Below are 16779 nucleotides of genomic sequence, written 5' to 3'. Positions count from 1 at the left end.
AACTCTACTGATTTTGAATGATACTTGACAAAGGACAAAGCAAGAACTTTATTGATTTTGAGTGATACTTGACAAATTTCCGAAAATGTAGCGTTTTGAGTGATACCTGATGAATGAGGATTAATTATTGCCTATAAAATAAGTGCAGCATCAACTTGTGACAAAGCAAGAACCCTATTGATTCGACTCGACTGTGTCAAAACAAGAACTCTATTGATTTTAAGTGACACCTGACGAAAGATAGAAAAGGTCACATAGGTCTCTTTGTCTATAATTTAAATCTAAATATTAAGCAAGAACCCTATTGATTAGACTCAACTGTGTCAAAACAAGAACTCTATTGATTTTAAGTGACACCTGACAAAAGATAGAAAAGGTAACATAGATCTCTTAGTCTATAAATTAAGCAAGAACTCTATGTTGCATTTGAATGTGTTTCCTGTCATTACTGCACTTGAACTCTTTAAATGTTTTGTCAAAGCGAGAACCCTATTGATTTATCACAAGGCGGCTAACAATAGCTTTGGAACCATGTCTGTTTAATGCTGGACTCCTTTCAAATGGAGTCATGCACGGTAATTCACTAAAAGAACCCTATTGGTTTATCGAAAGATGGCCGAAACGTAGAGGAAGCACGTCATCCTTGCCAAGGCAAGAATCTTATTGATTTTGATGCTTGTTATATTTATAAACTCTTTTAACATGCCATTTTTTGGTTTCTCAAGTGTTTAACACCAAGAAATCTATTCTTTTTCCGCCCCGCTTCTCTTCCTAGCAGAGCTACTGTACAGCCACGAAGGTCATTTTCCATATTTCATGTAGTTAAGGAGGACGTCCTCGCTGGCAGGAAGTCACAATGGCGTTTTATGTAAAAGCGGCGAGGAGCACTATCAGCTACCTGCACGGAGAAAAGAAATGTCACGGGGGTGAAAAGGGTTTCTACAGGGCCCCACTTTTTAAAAATAGCGCCTCCTTTTCTTTCTTTCTTTGACGCTGTGCGACACGCAGGAGGATCCATTTATTTCCCCTTTCATCTTCCTGCTGGAGCGTTTCAAGGCGACACATCAAAAAAACATGGCTGCACGTTCACCGAGGGGGGGTGGGTGGTCACCGGGGGTCACGACAGCCGCTCAGGACACTGAGCTCCTCTAAAGCACTTCTTAATCACTTAAACAGCTGCTCTATTTAACAATACTTTAATAATCATAACTACAATAATAATATTTATTATTGGGCTTGGCTTTCAACTCAGAGCTGCTCCTCCAATATAACATCAAAAAAGTATAATTAAATTAAATTAGATGTGCTAGTATAATAATACAAAATATAAATAGTAAAACAACTCCCACTCTTAGAATAAATAAATCATTATAATATTATAAATCATCATTTAATTTTTCTAAAATGAAATTAGATGAGCCAGTACAATTATAATAATAAATAAAAGTATGGGAAAGAAAATAATAAATTAAATTAGCTGGTGTGGCAATTATAACAATAAAATGAAAACAATAAAATACAATTAATAACCCTTTTTGAACTTATTTTGTTCAAGTTGTGCCAGTAAAATAATTACAATTTAAAAAAAAACCAAACAGTATCCTAAATTTAATTAGACGGTACACAATAATATTTATAACCATAGAATTAAATTTAAATAAAGACAATAAAATAAATGACTACCGCTTATAAATGTCATCAAATTAGATGTGCCATGAAAAATAACATTATAAAATAACATATCCATCCATCCATCCATCCATCTTCTTCCGCTTATCCGAGGTCGGGTCGCGGGGGCAGCAGCCTAAGCAGGGAAGCCCAGACTTCCCTCTCCCCAGCCACTTCGTCCAGCTCCTCCCGGGGGATCCCGAGGCGTTCCCAGGCCAGCCGGGAGAGATAGTCTTCCCAGCGTGTCCTGGGTCTTCCCCGTGGCCTCCTACCGGTCGGACGTGCCCTAAACACCTTCCTAGGGAGGCGTTCGGGTGGCATCCTGACCAGATGCCCGAACCACCTCATCTGGCTCCTCTCCATGTGGAGGAGCAGCGGCTTTACTTTGATCTCCTCCCGGATGACAGAGCTTCTCACCCTATCTCTAAGGGAGAGCCCCGCCACCCGGCGGAGGAAACTCATTTCGGCCGCTTGTACCCGTGATCTTGTCCTTTCGGTCATAACCCAAAGCTCATGACCATAGGTGAGAATGGGAACGTAGATCGACCGGTAAATTGAGAGCTTTGCCTTCCGGCTCAGCTCCTTCTTCACCACAACGGATCGATACAGCGTCCGCATTACTGAAGATGCCGCACCGATCCGCCTGTCAATCTCACGATCCACTCTTCCCCCACTCGTGAACAAGACTCCGAGGTACTTGAACTCCTCCACTTGGGGCAAGATCTCCTCCCCAACCCGGAGATGGCACTCCACCCTTTTCCGGGAGAGAACCATGGACTCGGACTTGGAGGTGCTGATTCTCATCCCAGTCGCTTCACACTCGGCTGCGAACCGATCCAGTGAGAGCTGAAGATCTTGCCCGGAGGAAGCCATCAGGACCACATCATCTGCAAATAGCAGAGACCTAATCCTGCAGCCACCAAACCAGATCCCCTCAACGCCTTGACTGCGCCTAGAAATTCTGTCCATAAAGGTTATGAACAGAATGGGTGACAAAGGGCAGCCTTGGCGGAGTCCAACCCTCACTGGAAACGTGTCCGACTTACTACCGGCAATGCGGACCAAGCTCTGACACTGATCATACAGGGAGCGAACTGCCACAATAAGACAGTCCGTTACCCCATACTCTCTGAGCACTCCCCACAGGACTTCCCGAGGTACACGGTCGAATGCCTTCTCCAAGTCCACAAAGCACATGTAGACTGGTTGGGCAAACTCCCATGCACCCTCAAGGACCCTGCCGAGAGTATAGAGCTGGTCCACAGTTCCACGACCAGGACGAAAACCACACTGTTCCTCCTGAATCCGAGGTTCGACTATCCGGCGTAGCCTCCTCTCCAGTACACCTGAATAGACCTTACCGGGAAGGCTTAGGAGTGTGATCCCACGATAGTTGGAACACACCCTCCGGTTCCCCTTCTTAAAGAGAGGAACCACCACCCCGGTCTGCCAATCCAGAGGTACCGCCCCCGATGTCCACGCGATGTTGCAGAGTCCTGTCAACCAAGACATCCCCACAACATCCAGAGCCTTAAGGAACTCCGGGCGGATCTCATCCACCCCCGGGGCCTTGCCACCGAGGAGCTTTTTAACTACCTCGGCAACCTCAGCCCCAGAAATAGGAGAGCCCACCACAGACTCCCCAGGCCCTGCTTCCTCATAGGAAGACGTGTTGGTGGGATTGAGGAGGTCTTCGAAGTATTCCCTCCACCGATCCACAACATCCACAGTCGAGGTCAGCAGAGCACCATCCTCGCCATACACGGTGTTGACACTGCACTGCTTCCTCTAAATGCGTAAAATAACATATATTTATCTTAAATTAAATTAGCAGTACGATGGAGGAAAAAAAACAAAAACAATAAAATAAAATTACTACCGCTTCTAAATTGTATTATTAATTATTAATTTTTAATATTATTTATTAAAAATAAAAAATAACTTTTACAGTATTCTAAATAAATTTGCCGGTACACAATTTTATTTATAACCATACAATTAAATACAAAATAAAAACATTATAATCAATTACCATCGCTCATAAATTAAATTAAATGTGCCGGAAAGATAATTATAATATAAAACAAAACAAAACAAAAAATATATATATATATATACATACATACACATTTATATTCAATCAATTAGCCAGTATTAAGTAATAGTAATCGCATAACAATAGGATGAAAAAAAACAATAGATTAAAATGACTACCTCTTTTCAATTTAATTCACTAAGTTGTACTTGTGAAATCATTATATTATTACAAATAAAACAAACTATACAGTATTTTAAATTAAATTAGCCGGTGCACAGTAATATTTATAAACATAAAATGAAATTAAAATAAAAACAATAATATAAAATTACTACAGCTCATATATTAAATATAATTAGATATGTCGGTAAAATAATTATTTAATTAAATTAGCTAATATGCTGTAATAATTATAACAAGAAAATAAAAATAAGATTAAAACAATAAAATAAAATGAATACCTCTCTTAAATTAAATGTGCTGGTAAAATAATTATATAATCTCCAAAGACATGCACCTGGGGATAGGTGCTAAATTGGCCCTGTTGTGTGAATGTGAGTGTGACCCCGCCTTTCGCCCATGTGCAGCTGGGATAGGCTCCAGCACCCCCACGACCACGAAAGAGACAAGCCGTAGAAAATTGATGGATGGATGGAAAAACAATATATCTTAAATTAAGTCAAGCCATAGAATAATGTATAATAATAAGATGAAAGTAAGAACAAAAACATAAAAGAAAATGAATACTCATCTTAAATTAAATTAAATTTACGTGTGCTTGTATAAAAAAAATATTAAAAAAATCTGTCTCTAAATTGAATTGACTCAAATAAACTCTGTTGTATAAAATAAAATCCAAAAGACTATTTAAAACAAACATACAGTTAATTCAATTAGCTGTACCTAAGAGCAACTCACCTGCCTCATTTCTTTGTAGCTGTGATGCGTGAAGTCCAACTCGTCGGTGGTGATGACCTCGTTGCGTCTATGGTAGTAATTATTCGGGTCTGGAGCGGGGGATGGCGATCACATGACAGAAATTACACATTGTTGGGTCACACGAGTGCCATAAAAGTATTCAGCCCACTGGAATCGTTAAAATTGAGTTATTAGTAAGTGTGCAATTAGTGTGTGCCTATTTGACTTCCTGTTGAATCTCCCTGTCCTTTCCCCTTCAGAATCTGCCTAGCAACAAGCGACAACAGCGAAATACATTCTGTTGAAAAGCTACAGTCGTGGTCAAAATTGTACATACACTTGTAAAGAACATCATGTCATGGCTGTCTTGAGTTTCCAATCATTCCTACAACTCTTATTTTTTTGTGATAGAGTGATTGGAGCACTTTCTTAAGTTGGTCACAAAAAACATTCATGAAGTTTGCTTCTTTTATGAATTTATTATGGGTCTACTGAAAATGTGACCAAATGTGCTGGGTCAAAAGTATACATACAGCAATGTTCATATTTGCTTACATGTCCCTTGGAAAGTTTCACTGCAATAAGGCGCTTTTGGTAGCCATCCACAAGCTTCTGCTTGAATTTTTGACCACTCTTCTTGACAAAATTGGTGCAGTTAAGCTAAATGTGTTGGTTTTATGACATGGACTTGTTTCTTCAGCATTGTCCACACGTTTAAGTCAGGACTTTTGGAAGGCCATTCTAAAACTCTAATTCTAGCCTGATTTAGCTTTTTTTTTTTACCACTTTTGACGTGAAAAAAAAAAATGGATGGACTTTTGACGTGTGTTTGGGGTCATTGTCCTGTTGGAACACCCAACTGCACCCAAGACCCAACCTCCGGGCTGATGATTTTATGTTGTCTTGAAGAATTTGGAGGTAATCCTCCTTTTTCATTGTCCCATTTACTCTCTGTAAAGCACCAGTTCCATTGGCAGCAAAACAGGCCCAGAGCATAATACTACCACCACCATGCTTGACGGTAGGAATTGGTGTTCCTGGGATTAAAGGCCTCACCTTTTCTCCTCCAAACATATTGCTGGGTATTGTGGCCTAACAGCTCAATTTTTTGTTTAATCTGACCACAGAACTTTCCTCCAGACGGTCTTATCTTTGTCCATGTGATGTCAGATGAAACAAAATTTGAGCTGTTTGGCCACAATACCCAGCAATATGTTTGGAGGAGAAGAGGTGAGGCCTTTAATCCCAGGAACACCATACAACTGCGCCCAAGACCCAACCTCCAGGCTGATGATTTTAGGTTGTCCTGAAGAATTTGGAGGTACCGTATTTTTCAGAGTATAAGTCGCTCCGGACGAAAATGCATAATAATGAAGAAAAAAAAACATATATAAGTCGCACTGGAGTATAAGTCGCATTTTTTGGGGAAATGTATTTGATAAAAGCCAACACCAAGAATAGACATTTGAAAGGCAATTTAAAATAAATAAAGAATAGTGAACAACAGGCTGAATAAGTGTACGTTATATGAGGCATAAATAACCAACTGAGAACGTGCCTGGTATGTTAACGTAACATATTATGGTAAGAGTCATTCAAATAACTATAACATATAGAACATGCTATACATTTACCAAACAATCTGTCACTCCTAATCGCTAAATCATATGAAATCTTATACGTCTAGTCTCTTACGTGAATCAGCTAAATAATATTATTTGATATTTTACGGGAATGTGTTAATAATTTCACACATAAGTCGCTCCTCAGTATAAGTCGCACCCCCGGCCAAACTATGAAAAAAACTGTGATTTATAGTCCGAAAAATACGGTAATCCTCCTTTTTCATCGTCCCATTTACTCTCTGTAAAGCACCAGTTCCATTGGCAGCAAAACAGAGCCCAGAGCATAATACTACCACCACCATGCTTAACGGTAGGAATGGTGTTCCTGGGATTAAAGGCTTCACCTCTTCTCCTCCAAACATATTGCTGGGTATTGTGGTTAAACAGCTCAAATTTTGTTTCATCTGACATCACATGGACAAAGATAAGACCTTCTGGAGCAAAGTTCTGTTTTCACAATACCCAGCAATATGTTTGGAAGAGAAAAGGTGAGGCCTTTAATCCCAGAAACACCATACCTACCGTCAAGCATGGTGGTGGTAGTATTATGGTCTGGGCCTGTTTTGCTGCCAATGGAACTGGTGCTTTACAGAGAGTAAATGGGACAATGAAAAAGGAGGATTACCTCCAAATTCTTCAGGACAACATAAAATCATCAGCCCGGAGGTTGGTTCTTGGGCGTAGTTGCGTGTTCCGACAGGACAATGACCCCAAACACACGTCAAAAGTGGTAAAGGAATGGCTAAATCAAGATAGAATGAAGGTTTTAGAATGGCCTTCCCAAAGTCCTGACTTAAACGTGTGGACAATGCTGAACAAACAAGTCCATGTCAGAAAACCAACACATTTAGCTGAACTGCACCAATTTTGTCAAGAGGAGTGGTCAAAAATTCTACCAGAAGCTTGTGGATGGCTACCAAAAGCGCCTTATTGCAGTGAAACTTGCCAAGGGACATGTAAGCAAATATGAACATTGCTGTATGTATACTTTTGACCCAGCACATTTGCTCACATTTTCAGTAGACCCATAATAAATTCATAAAAGAACCAAACTTCATGAATGTTTTTTGTGACCAATCACTCTACCACAAAAAAAGAAGAGTTGTAGAAATGATTGGAAACTCAAGACAGCCATGACATGATGTTCTATGTCAACTTTTGACCACGACTGTATAGCTAACACGCACCTGGCAAGGGGCACCCGAGGATCTCCGCCCTCATGCAGACGCTGCCGCTGGTGAACCAGGACTGAGGGTTCACTCGGATGTAGCGGGCCACCAACGGGGTCGGGAAAACGTTGCGCACCGGGATCTCTTTTTCTCGGTTCCCCCTGAAGATCTACTGAGGCAAACATCAGCGTGAGTCAGGGACTCGGGCAAATATTGTGATGCTTCCAGAACAGTGCAGTTGTGTTACTATCAGAGGTGGGTAGTAACACGCTACATTTACTCCGTTACATCTACTTGAGTAACTTTTGGGATAAATTGTACTTCCAAGAGTAGTTTTAATGCAACATACTTTTACTTTTACTTGAGTATATTTACAGAGAAGAAACGCTACTTTTACTCCGCTCCATTTATCTACATTCAGCTTGCTACTCGCTACTGATTTTTATCGATCTGTTAATGCAGGCTTTGTTTGTTTTGGTTTGTCAGACAGACCTTCAAAGAAGGATTTATCGCATGCCTGCGTTTCACCAATCAGATGCAGTCACTGGTGACGTTTGACTCCGTTTCACCAATCAAACAGAGCCAGGCGGTCACGTGATTAACAAGCTTAAGCTTACATGAACTCAACGTCAAATTTGAGGAAGCACATTGCGGTAAGTAACGTTAGTAGATATTTTGGCTGTCACCGTAGGCTGATGTTAGTTTCCTTGCTATGAATCACTGTCAAATGTACATCGTGTGGGGACATTTATTAACGCACTGCAGCCTTATAGACACACACACACACACACACACACACACACACACACACACACACACACACACACACGCACACACACACACACATGCATGCATAGAAACACCAATCAGTGTGTTCCCAGGTGCAGCCCACACCTATCAGTTTATGGTTTGCGTAAAGGCTAACTTGTTATTTTCCTTTGTAATCTCTACCTACTGAGCCTATGGTGCTGTTAAGTTATTGTGGCTCATCCATCCATCCATTTTCTACCGCTTATTCCCTTTGGGGTCGCGGGGGGCGCTGGAGCCTATCTCAGCTACAATCGGGCGGAAGGCGGGGTACACCCTGGACAAGTCGCCACCTCATCGCAGGGCCAACACAGACAGACAGACAACATTCACACTCACATTCACACACTAGGGCCAATTTAGTGTTGCCAATCAACCTATCCCCAGGTGCATGTCTTTGGAGGTGGGAGGAAGCCGGAGTACCCGGAGGGAACCCACGCAGTCACGGGGAGGACATGCAAACTCCACACAGAAAGATCCCGAGCCCGGGATTGAACCCAAAACTACTCAGGACCTTGGTATTGTGAGGCAGATGCACTAACCCCTCTTTCACCGTGCTGTTTGCCTTAATTTTTTTCATGTTAATGTACTATTATTTAATATATATTATTGTTTGCTCTTGAACGCATCATAATTATCTCCTCAACTCCCCACCAAAATGGATTAACTCGCTGGAATAAAAAAGACAATATAACATACAAACCCCGTTTCCATATGAGTTGGGAAATTGTGTTAGATGTAAATATAAACGGAATACAAGGTCACGGGCTTTGCTGCTTACGTGCAGTGATTTCTCCAGATTCCCTGAACCTTTTGATGATATTACGGAGCGTAGATGGTGAAATCCCTGAATTCCTTGCAATAGCTGGTTGAGACAGGTTTTTCTTAAACTGTTCAACAATGTGCTCACGCATTTGTTGACAAAGTGGTGACCCTCGCCCCATCCTTGTTTGTGAATGACTGAGCATTTCATGGAATCTACTTTTATACCCAATCATGGCACCCACCTGTTTCCAATTAGCCTGCACACCTGTGGGATGTTCCAAATAAGTGTTTGATGAGCATTCCTCAACTTTATCAGTATTTATTACCACCTTTACCAACTTCTTTGTCACGTGTTGCTGGCATCAAATTCTAAAGTTAATGATTATTTGCACAAAAAAAATGTTTATCAGTTTGAACATCAAATATGTTGTCTTTGTAGCATATTCAACTGAATATGGGTTCAAAAGTTAAAGTTAAAGTACCAATGATTGTCACACACACTAGGTGTGGCGAAATGATTCTCTGCATTTAACCCATCACCCTTGATCACCCCCTGGGAGGTGAGGGGAGCAGTGGGCAGCAGCGGTGGCCGCGCCCGGGAATCATTTTTGGTGATTTAACCCCCCTTTTGCCCCCGGTGCCACTCACACCGGTGAACTGAATGATGAATGATAGGTGGTGGTCGGAGGGGCCATTGGCGCTAATTCCAGCCACACTTCCGTCAGTCTACCCCAGGGCAGCTGTGGCTATGAAAGTAGCTTACCACCACCATGTGTGAATGATTGATGGGTTCTACATGTAAAGCGACTTTGGGTACTTAGAAAAGCGCTATATAAATCCCAGTTATTATTATTATTATTATTTCCATTTAGTGGTCAATTGTACGGAATATGTACTGTACTGTGCAATCTACTAATAAAAGTCTCAATCAATCAATCAAAAAACAGCGTGTGGAGCGCAGATGGCGTCCACAAAGTACATCCGTACATGACATGACAATCAACAATGTCCCCACAAAGAAGGATAGCGTACGCTAGAGATGCGCGGTTTGCGGGCACAACCGCGGAGTCCGCGGATTATCCGCGGATCGGGCGGATGAAATTTAAAAAAATAAGATTTTATCCGCGTGCGGGTCGGGTCGGGCGGATCAATTAGATTTTTTTTTTTTTTTTTTTTTTTTTTGCGGGTGGCAGTTAAACCAATTCGGAAATATATACACATAGTTAAATGTTGTTACCCACATACGAAAAACGAGCAGGCACCTGCTGCATATGCCACAACAGAAGAAAAAAAAAGAAAAGAGATGGACACTTTTACGGAGCGGAGAAGGGACGCCTCGCTGGTGTCCGGGACCGAGGCCCCTTCCCCCGAGAGGGCCCCACCGGGAGCCGTAGCTGAGGCGATCCGCGAGAAGGGCCCGACGCATGTCCAGGGTCACTACCGCGCCCACCGCACCGACACCCCGCCTCGTCCGCCTTCGCCGCGGCCGGCGTCACGCGCAGCAGGTAAGCAGCATACCTGCCCGCCACCCCCCGAAATTCACATTTCTATCACAATGATCATACTGTAAACATGGTAAGCTAACTTCATTAACATTAATAGTCCTGTCAATAGCATGGAATTACAATTCAAATGTAGTTTTTTTGTAAGCCTTTCAAAAGAATTCAAAATATGAAAAATTAATGAAAATTAATTTAAGCCATCAGACACTTTGAAAAGTGGCACATCACATCTCTAATGTAATCATTTGAACTTTTCAACAGAAATAGCACTGCAAAAATATTAAGGACATACTTCTGTATTTTGGTAGTTATGCTGTCAACATTTAACAAGATTTCTTCAACTTGGACTTGAAAGCATAAATAGTATAAACACTTTTAACAGTATGTCGTGCTGTGAAATACAGCCGACAGGATTGCGCACCACACAGGAAGCAAGGCCAAAGTGCATGCAGGTGCAGGAGAAGAAAGGACTTCTTTCATTTAAGGTTTGTGATAAACCATCAAACTCATTCGTTAAAAGGACTCTATAGTAATATAAAGCGAATTTTTCTGGACATTATCATGCAAGAAAAGTTTATTTTTGGGACCGCGATCACCGCGTAATGATTTTTAAAGGTTGCATTACAAACATGTAACTGTCCCATGTGATCAGCCAGTGCGATTGGAAGTCCATGCTCAATTATTGCCTCCGTAAATAAAACTTCGGCATTTATCACATCCAAAGAATCTGTTTGGGCGACGAAAAACGTTGAAAGTTTTCCACTTGTATCGCTAGCAACAGCATTAGACTTGTGTTTTTTTGTCCCAAAGTGTTCTTTTACATGGCTAATTCCTCCGTGTCCGATCGAAAAATCTTGTCTGCACAAGGTGCAATTTCACCCTTTTTTTTTTAAATTAAAGAAAAAACGTATTTTTTATCACTGCACCCGTAACCCGGAATAGGTTGATGAAAACCGTACGAATTACGGGAAAACCGGAGTAGTTGGCAGGTGCCTCACTAATGCCTTGCATCGTCTATATTAGATATACCGGGCGGATAGCGGGCGGATGCAGTTCTGATCAAATGTTAGATCGGGTGGATTGCGGATGGTTGACGACTTTCTGATGCGGTTGCGGATGAAATATTTGCCTATCCGCGCATCTCTAGCGTACGCACAACTTAAATAGTCTCGATTGCTAACACAAAGCAGGTCAGGCAATAGCACTCAAAGGAAGGCGTGAAGCTGCTACAGGAAAACAAACAACAAAACAGGAAGGAAAGGTCACCAAAATAACAGCGCAAGACAGGAACTAAAGCACTACACGCAGGAAAACAACAACAGACTCAAAATAAGGCAGGAGTTTCATTTTTGAACCTTTTCTGCTGGTGGTGTGCCTCCGTATTTTCTTTATTAAAAAAGGTGCCTTGGCTCAAAAAAGGTTGAAAAACACTCGCTTAAGAGATAGTCCTGGCTCTGAATTTGCTCATTGCTTTTTGATTGATTGAGACTTTTATTAGTAGGTTGCAAAGTGAAGTACATATTCCCTACAATTGACCACTAAATGGTAACACCCCAATAAGTTTTTACACTTCTTTAAGGCAGGGTCCACTAAAATTGATTCATGATACAGATATATACTATCATGTATCATACTTGCCAACCTTGAGACCTCCGATTTCGGGAGGTGGGGGGTGGGGGCGTGGTCGGGGGTGGGGCGGGGCGTGGTTAAGAGGGGAGGAGTATATTGACAGCTAGTCACCAAGTCAAGTATTTCATACACATACATATATATATATATATATATATATATATATATATATATATATATATATATATATATATATATATATATATATATACATATATATCTACATCCTGAAAATATGCAAACAAAACTGTGTTTAGATAATTGATACTTCAAACTTGCATAAATAAATATTAAGGAATATAACATAACTTGGCTTCTGAGAGTTTCAAAATGTAATGAATAAAATGCTAAAGTTGTTGATAAACAAGCAATTATTTTAATAATTAAATATGGTCATTTTAAATGAATTATTATGATAATTTAAAATCAATTATTTGAAATATGTTTTTTTTAATGTATAATTCTATGGCTGGGTGTAATAAGGAGTCACGAAAAAATACAAATAAAAATAAAATAAATTTTGATGTTTTTAGCAAAATATAGTAAAAATTGATTTAGTTTTTTTTTTTTTAAATTAATAAATATATTTATTTTTAGGTAAAATAAACATAATAATACAATGTATCTCTAGTCTGGATGATTTAGTTCTTGTCACCCTGTTGTCCTCCCGTCATGAAAAAAGGCTGTCCTCACTCAGGTCCGCATGGAGCTGGAGGGGGCGTGGCTTCCAGCTCCGGCTGAAAATCGGCAGATTTTCGGGAGAATATTTGTCCCGGGAGTTTTTTGGGAGAGGCGCTGAATTTCGGGAGTCTCCCGGAAAATTCGGGAGGGTTGGCAAGTATGACATATATACTATCATCATAATACAGTCATCACACAAGATAATCATCAGAGTGTATACATTGAATTATTTACATTATTTACCATTTTTATGTTTTCGTGCATTATTTGTTGCCGTCATCATTAAACAAACAGGTTACTCATCAGTTACTCGGTACTTGAGTAGTTTTTTGACAACATACTTTTGACTTTTACTCAAGTAAATATTTGGGTGACTACTCCTTACTTTTAGTAATACATCTGTAAAGTAACAGTACTCTTACTTGAGTACAATTTCTGGCTACTCTACCCACCTCTGATTGTACGTTTAAAACGCCCACGGTGTTCCACTGGACCTGTTGGCATTTGGGAAAGACAAATAGTGGCATTTGGCACCAAAGGGTAGCGGGTGGGCGTCCTGTCGCGGAGGCTAAATGACTCCCTTCGGCGCAGCCCCGCGACAACCATTTGAATCAGGACAGAAAGCATCGACTTAATCACATTTATGTGATCAATATTTCGAGTCGATGATGAGCTCGGCGGTGGCGGGAGCTCGAGATGAGCTTCCTCGTCCCCTTTTGAGGGCCGTTTATTGTCTACTCTCAGCTCATTAAATCTCTTGTTTAAATGGGATATCTCACAAATGCTCCCAAAGTAAGGTTGTACGGTATACCGGTATTAGTATAGTAATTAATCATTTTTATTATTTATTTACCGTCTCTGAAACGTAAATACAATGTTTACGTTATATTTACGTCAACAACGTAACCCCGCGCCCGCGTCGAAGTCACGTCGTGACATTGCTGGTTGTACAAGTGGAGGAGAATGGAGTACTTACAAGCAGACACAGTGTGTGGACAGAAAAAGGAGAATGGACGCATTTTGGCTTAAAAACCGACGATAAAGGTGAAGTTAAAACACTTAAACGCCCTCAGGAAGAGAGGCTTTAAGACATGGCTAGCTAGCTAGCTGGCTAGCTAGCGGCTAAAGTCCATCTGCAGTGTTTTAGCTACTTCTAAATCACTTATCTTCGTCTCCATGGCGACAAATAAAGTAAGTTTCTTAAAAAAAATCATCCCTGCTAAACATGCTTCACTACACACTGTAGCTCACCGGCGTCAAAATGTAAACAAACGCCATGGGTGGATCTACACCTGACATCCACTGTAATGATATCAAGTACAGGCACGTATCGAGTCGATACTACTATGATCACGGCGATATTTTTTGGCATCACAACATCTTCTTTCGTTTTTTTTAAATATATATTATGTTTATAAACTCGGGAAATACGTCCCCGGACACATGAGAACTTTGAATATGGCCAATGTATGATCCTATAATGACTTGGTATCGGATCGATACCTAAATTTGTGGTATCGTCCCAAACTAATGTAAACTCGTATTTGAGGAAAATTGTATTCCTCAAATATTAAAAACATTAATTATAATTCCGGTTTCTCACAATTATGAGGTGTTTAAATTAGCGATGTCCGATAATGACTTTTTGCCGATATCCGATATCCGTCACTGATCCCACTTCTGACACCATGTAGAAATCAGTGACACACACACGGCTGTCCACTTCAGTGGTGTAGACTTTACTGAACCAACTGCGCATGCTCCGAACACACGTACACAACTACGGATGCCCATAAGAGACATCCACTACATTGACCAAACCCTTAATTACCGATACCAACTGATGCCGATATCAACCGATACCGATATCCACCGATACCAATATATACAGTCGTGGAATCAACACATTATTATGCCTAATTTGGACAACCAGGTATGGTGGAGATAAGGTCATTTAAAAAAACAAAACAAAACAAATAAAATAAGATAAATACATTTAAAAAAATCTTGAATAAAAAAGAAAGTAAAACAATATAAAAACAGTTACATAGAAATGAGTAATTCATGAAAATTAGTAAAATTAAGTGTTAAAGGTTAGTACTATTAGTGGAGCAGCAGCACGCACAATCATGTGTGCTTACGGACTGTATCCCTGCAGACTGTATTGATATATATTGATATATAATGTAGGAACCACAATATTAATAACAGAAAGAAACAACCCTTTTGTGTGAATGAGTGTAAATGGGGGAGGGAGGTTTTTTGGCTTGGTGCACTAATTGTAAGTGTAGCTTGTGTTTTTTTATGTTGATTTAATTTAAAGAAATACAAACCCAAAAAATAAAACAATACCAATAATAAAAAAAACGATACCGATAATTTCCGATATTACATTCTAAAGCATTTATTGGCCGATATTATCGGACATCTCTAGTTTAAATTATTATTATCATTATTATTAGGCTAATTATTTGTTATTTACTTTTTTATGGTTGTATGTCTGCCAAAAATATACAAATGTTTGTATGTGAGTAATAGTTAAAGTTAAAGTTAAAGTTCCAATGATCTCTGCATTTGACTCACCACCCTTGATCACCCCCTGGGAGGTGAGGGGAGCGGTGAGTAGCAGCGGTGGCTGCGCCCGGGAATCATTTTTTGGTGATTTAACCCCCAATTCCAACCCTTGATGCTGAGTGCCAAGCAGGGAGGTAATGGGTCCCATTTTTATAGTCTTTGGTATGAATCGGCCGGGGGTTTGAACTCACAACCTACTGACCTCAGGGCGGACACTCTAACCATTATGCCACTGAGTAGTAAGAATAAGTGATTATTACATTTTAACAGAAGTGTAGATAGAACATGTTAAAATAGAAAGTAAGCAGATATTAACAGTAAATGAGCAAGTAGATTAATAATTCATTTTCTACCACTTGTCCTTAATAATGTTGACAAAATAATAGAATGATAAATGACACAATATGTTACTGCATATGTCAGCAGACTAATTAGGAGTCTTTGTTTGCTTACTTACTACTAAAAGACAAGTTGTCTTGTATGTTCACTATTTTATTTAAGGACTTAACTGCAATAAGAAACATATGTTTCATGTACCCTAAGATTTTTTGTTAAAATAAAAGCCAATAATGCCATTTTTTTGTGGTCCCCTTTATTTAGAAAAGTACCGAAAAGTACCAAAATATTGGTATGGTTACAACACTATCCCAAAAGTAGTGAAATGTCTTGGCTTTGTTTTTGCGCAAGGTGGCTTCCTGCTCACCATGTCCTCCGAGCCGTTCTTCACCGTAACCCAAGCGTGACTGTCGTTGCTCACCATCACCTTGTAGGAGGTCACCCAGTCGCTCCTGGAAACACGGCGCACAAAAGACAGATTATTACTATCATTAGGTGAACGGGACCACACGGTCGGCGGTTATTATTGCGTCAAACTGACGAAGATATTCATGGGCTAGTAACGCCGGTGTAGTTGTTGCGTAACCCTGCTCACTCGCTGGAGGAATATGGAGTCAAAAGTTTTGTACTTGGAAAAAAAAAAACCTTTGAAAGTTCAAGTTTTTATGTTGAATTCTGAAAAACACACAGTGCATTCCAAATAAAAAGAAGTAAACGCAATTATTTTTTAGTTTTAATATACAGTAATTTTGATTCACACTTACAATTCTTTTTAATTAATTATTTATTTACATTTTTCACTTTCATATATTTTATATTTGAGCTTGTGTTTTTCAGATTTTTTTTTTTACAGTTTATTTATTTATTTTTCTGATAAAATTGTTGTTTTTTTAGATTCAGACTTTTTGACCCTTTTTTTCCCTACGTTGGGCAAGTGCAAGCAACATGGCCTCATGACAGACCAATCAGCAAAAGGATAAGGTGTGTCCCCTATCACGTTGCCGTCAGGGAACTTAGGAACCTATTCAGTCCAAGCCAACACTTTATGTACCGTATTTTTCCGACTA

General features: G+C 40.0%; 1 protein-coding gene across 1 annotated transcript in view; it reads right to left on the bottom strand.

The window, feature by feature from the left end:
- cpxm2 (carboxypeptidase X (M14 family), member 2) overlaps positions 1 to 16779 on the bottom strand; it is a 70883-nt gene that overhangs the window by 21547 nt on the left and 32557 nt on the right. Inside the window, exons 5-7 of the mRNA XM_061931750.2 lie at positions 16080 to 16164; positions 7437 to 7587; positions 4625 to 4713 (exon numbers count right to left, since the gene is read on the bottom strand). Coding sequence (XP_061787734.1) covers positions 4625 to 4713; positions 7437 to 7587; positions 16080 to 16164 — 325 coding nt within the window. The remainder of the gene's footprint in view (positions 1 to 4624; positions 4714 to 7436; positions 7588 to 16079; positions 16165 to 16779) is intronic.

The sequence above is a fragment of the Nerophis lumbriciformis genome, linkage group LG39, assembly GCF_033978685.3.
Source record: "Nerophis lumbriciformis linkage group LG39, RoL_Nlum_v2.1, whole genome shotgun sequence".
Lineage (NCBI taxonomy): Eukaryota > Metazoa > Chordata > Actinopteri > Syngnathiformes > Syngnathidae > Nerophis > Nerophis lumbriciformis.
The sequence above is the reverse complement of the archived record's forward strand: the minus strand, read 5'-3'. Positions and strand labels throughout refer to the sequence as shown.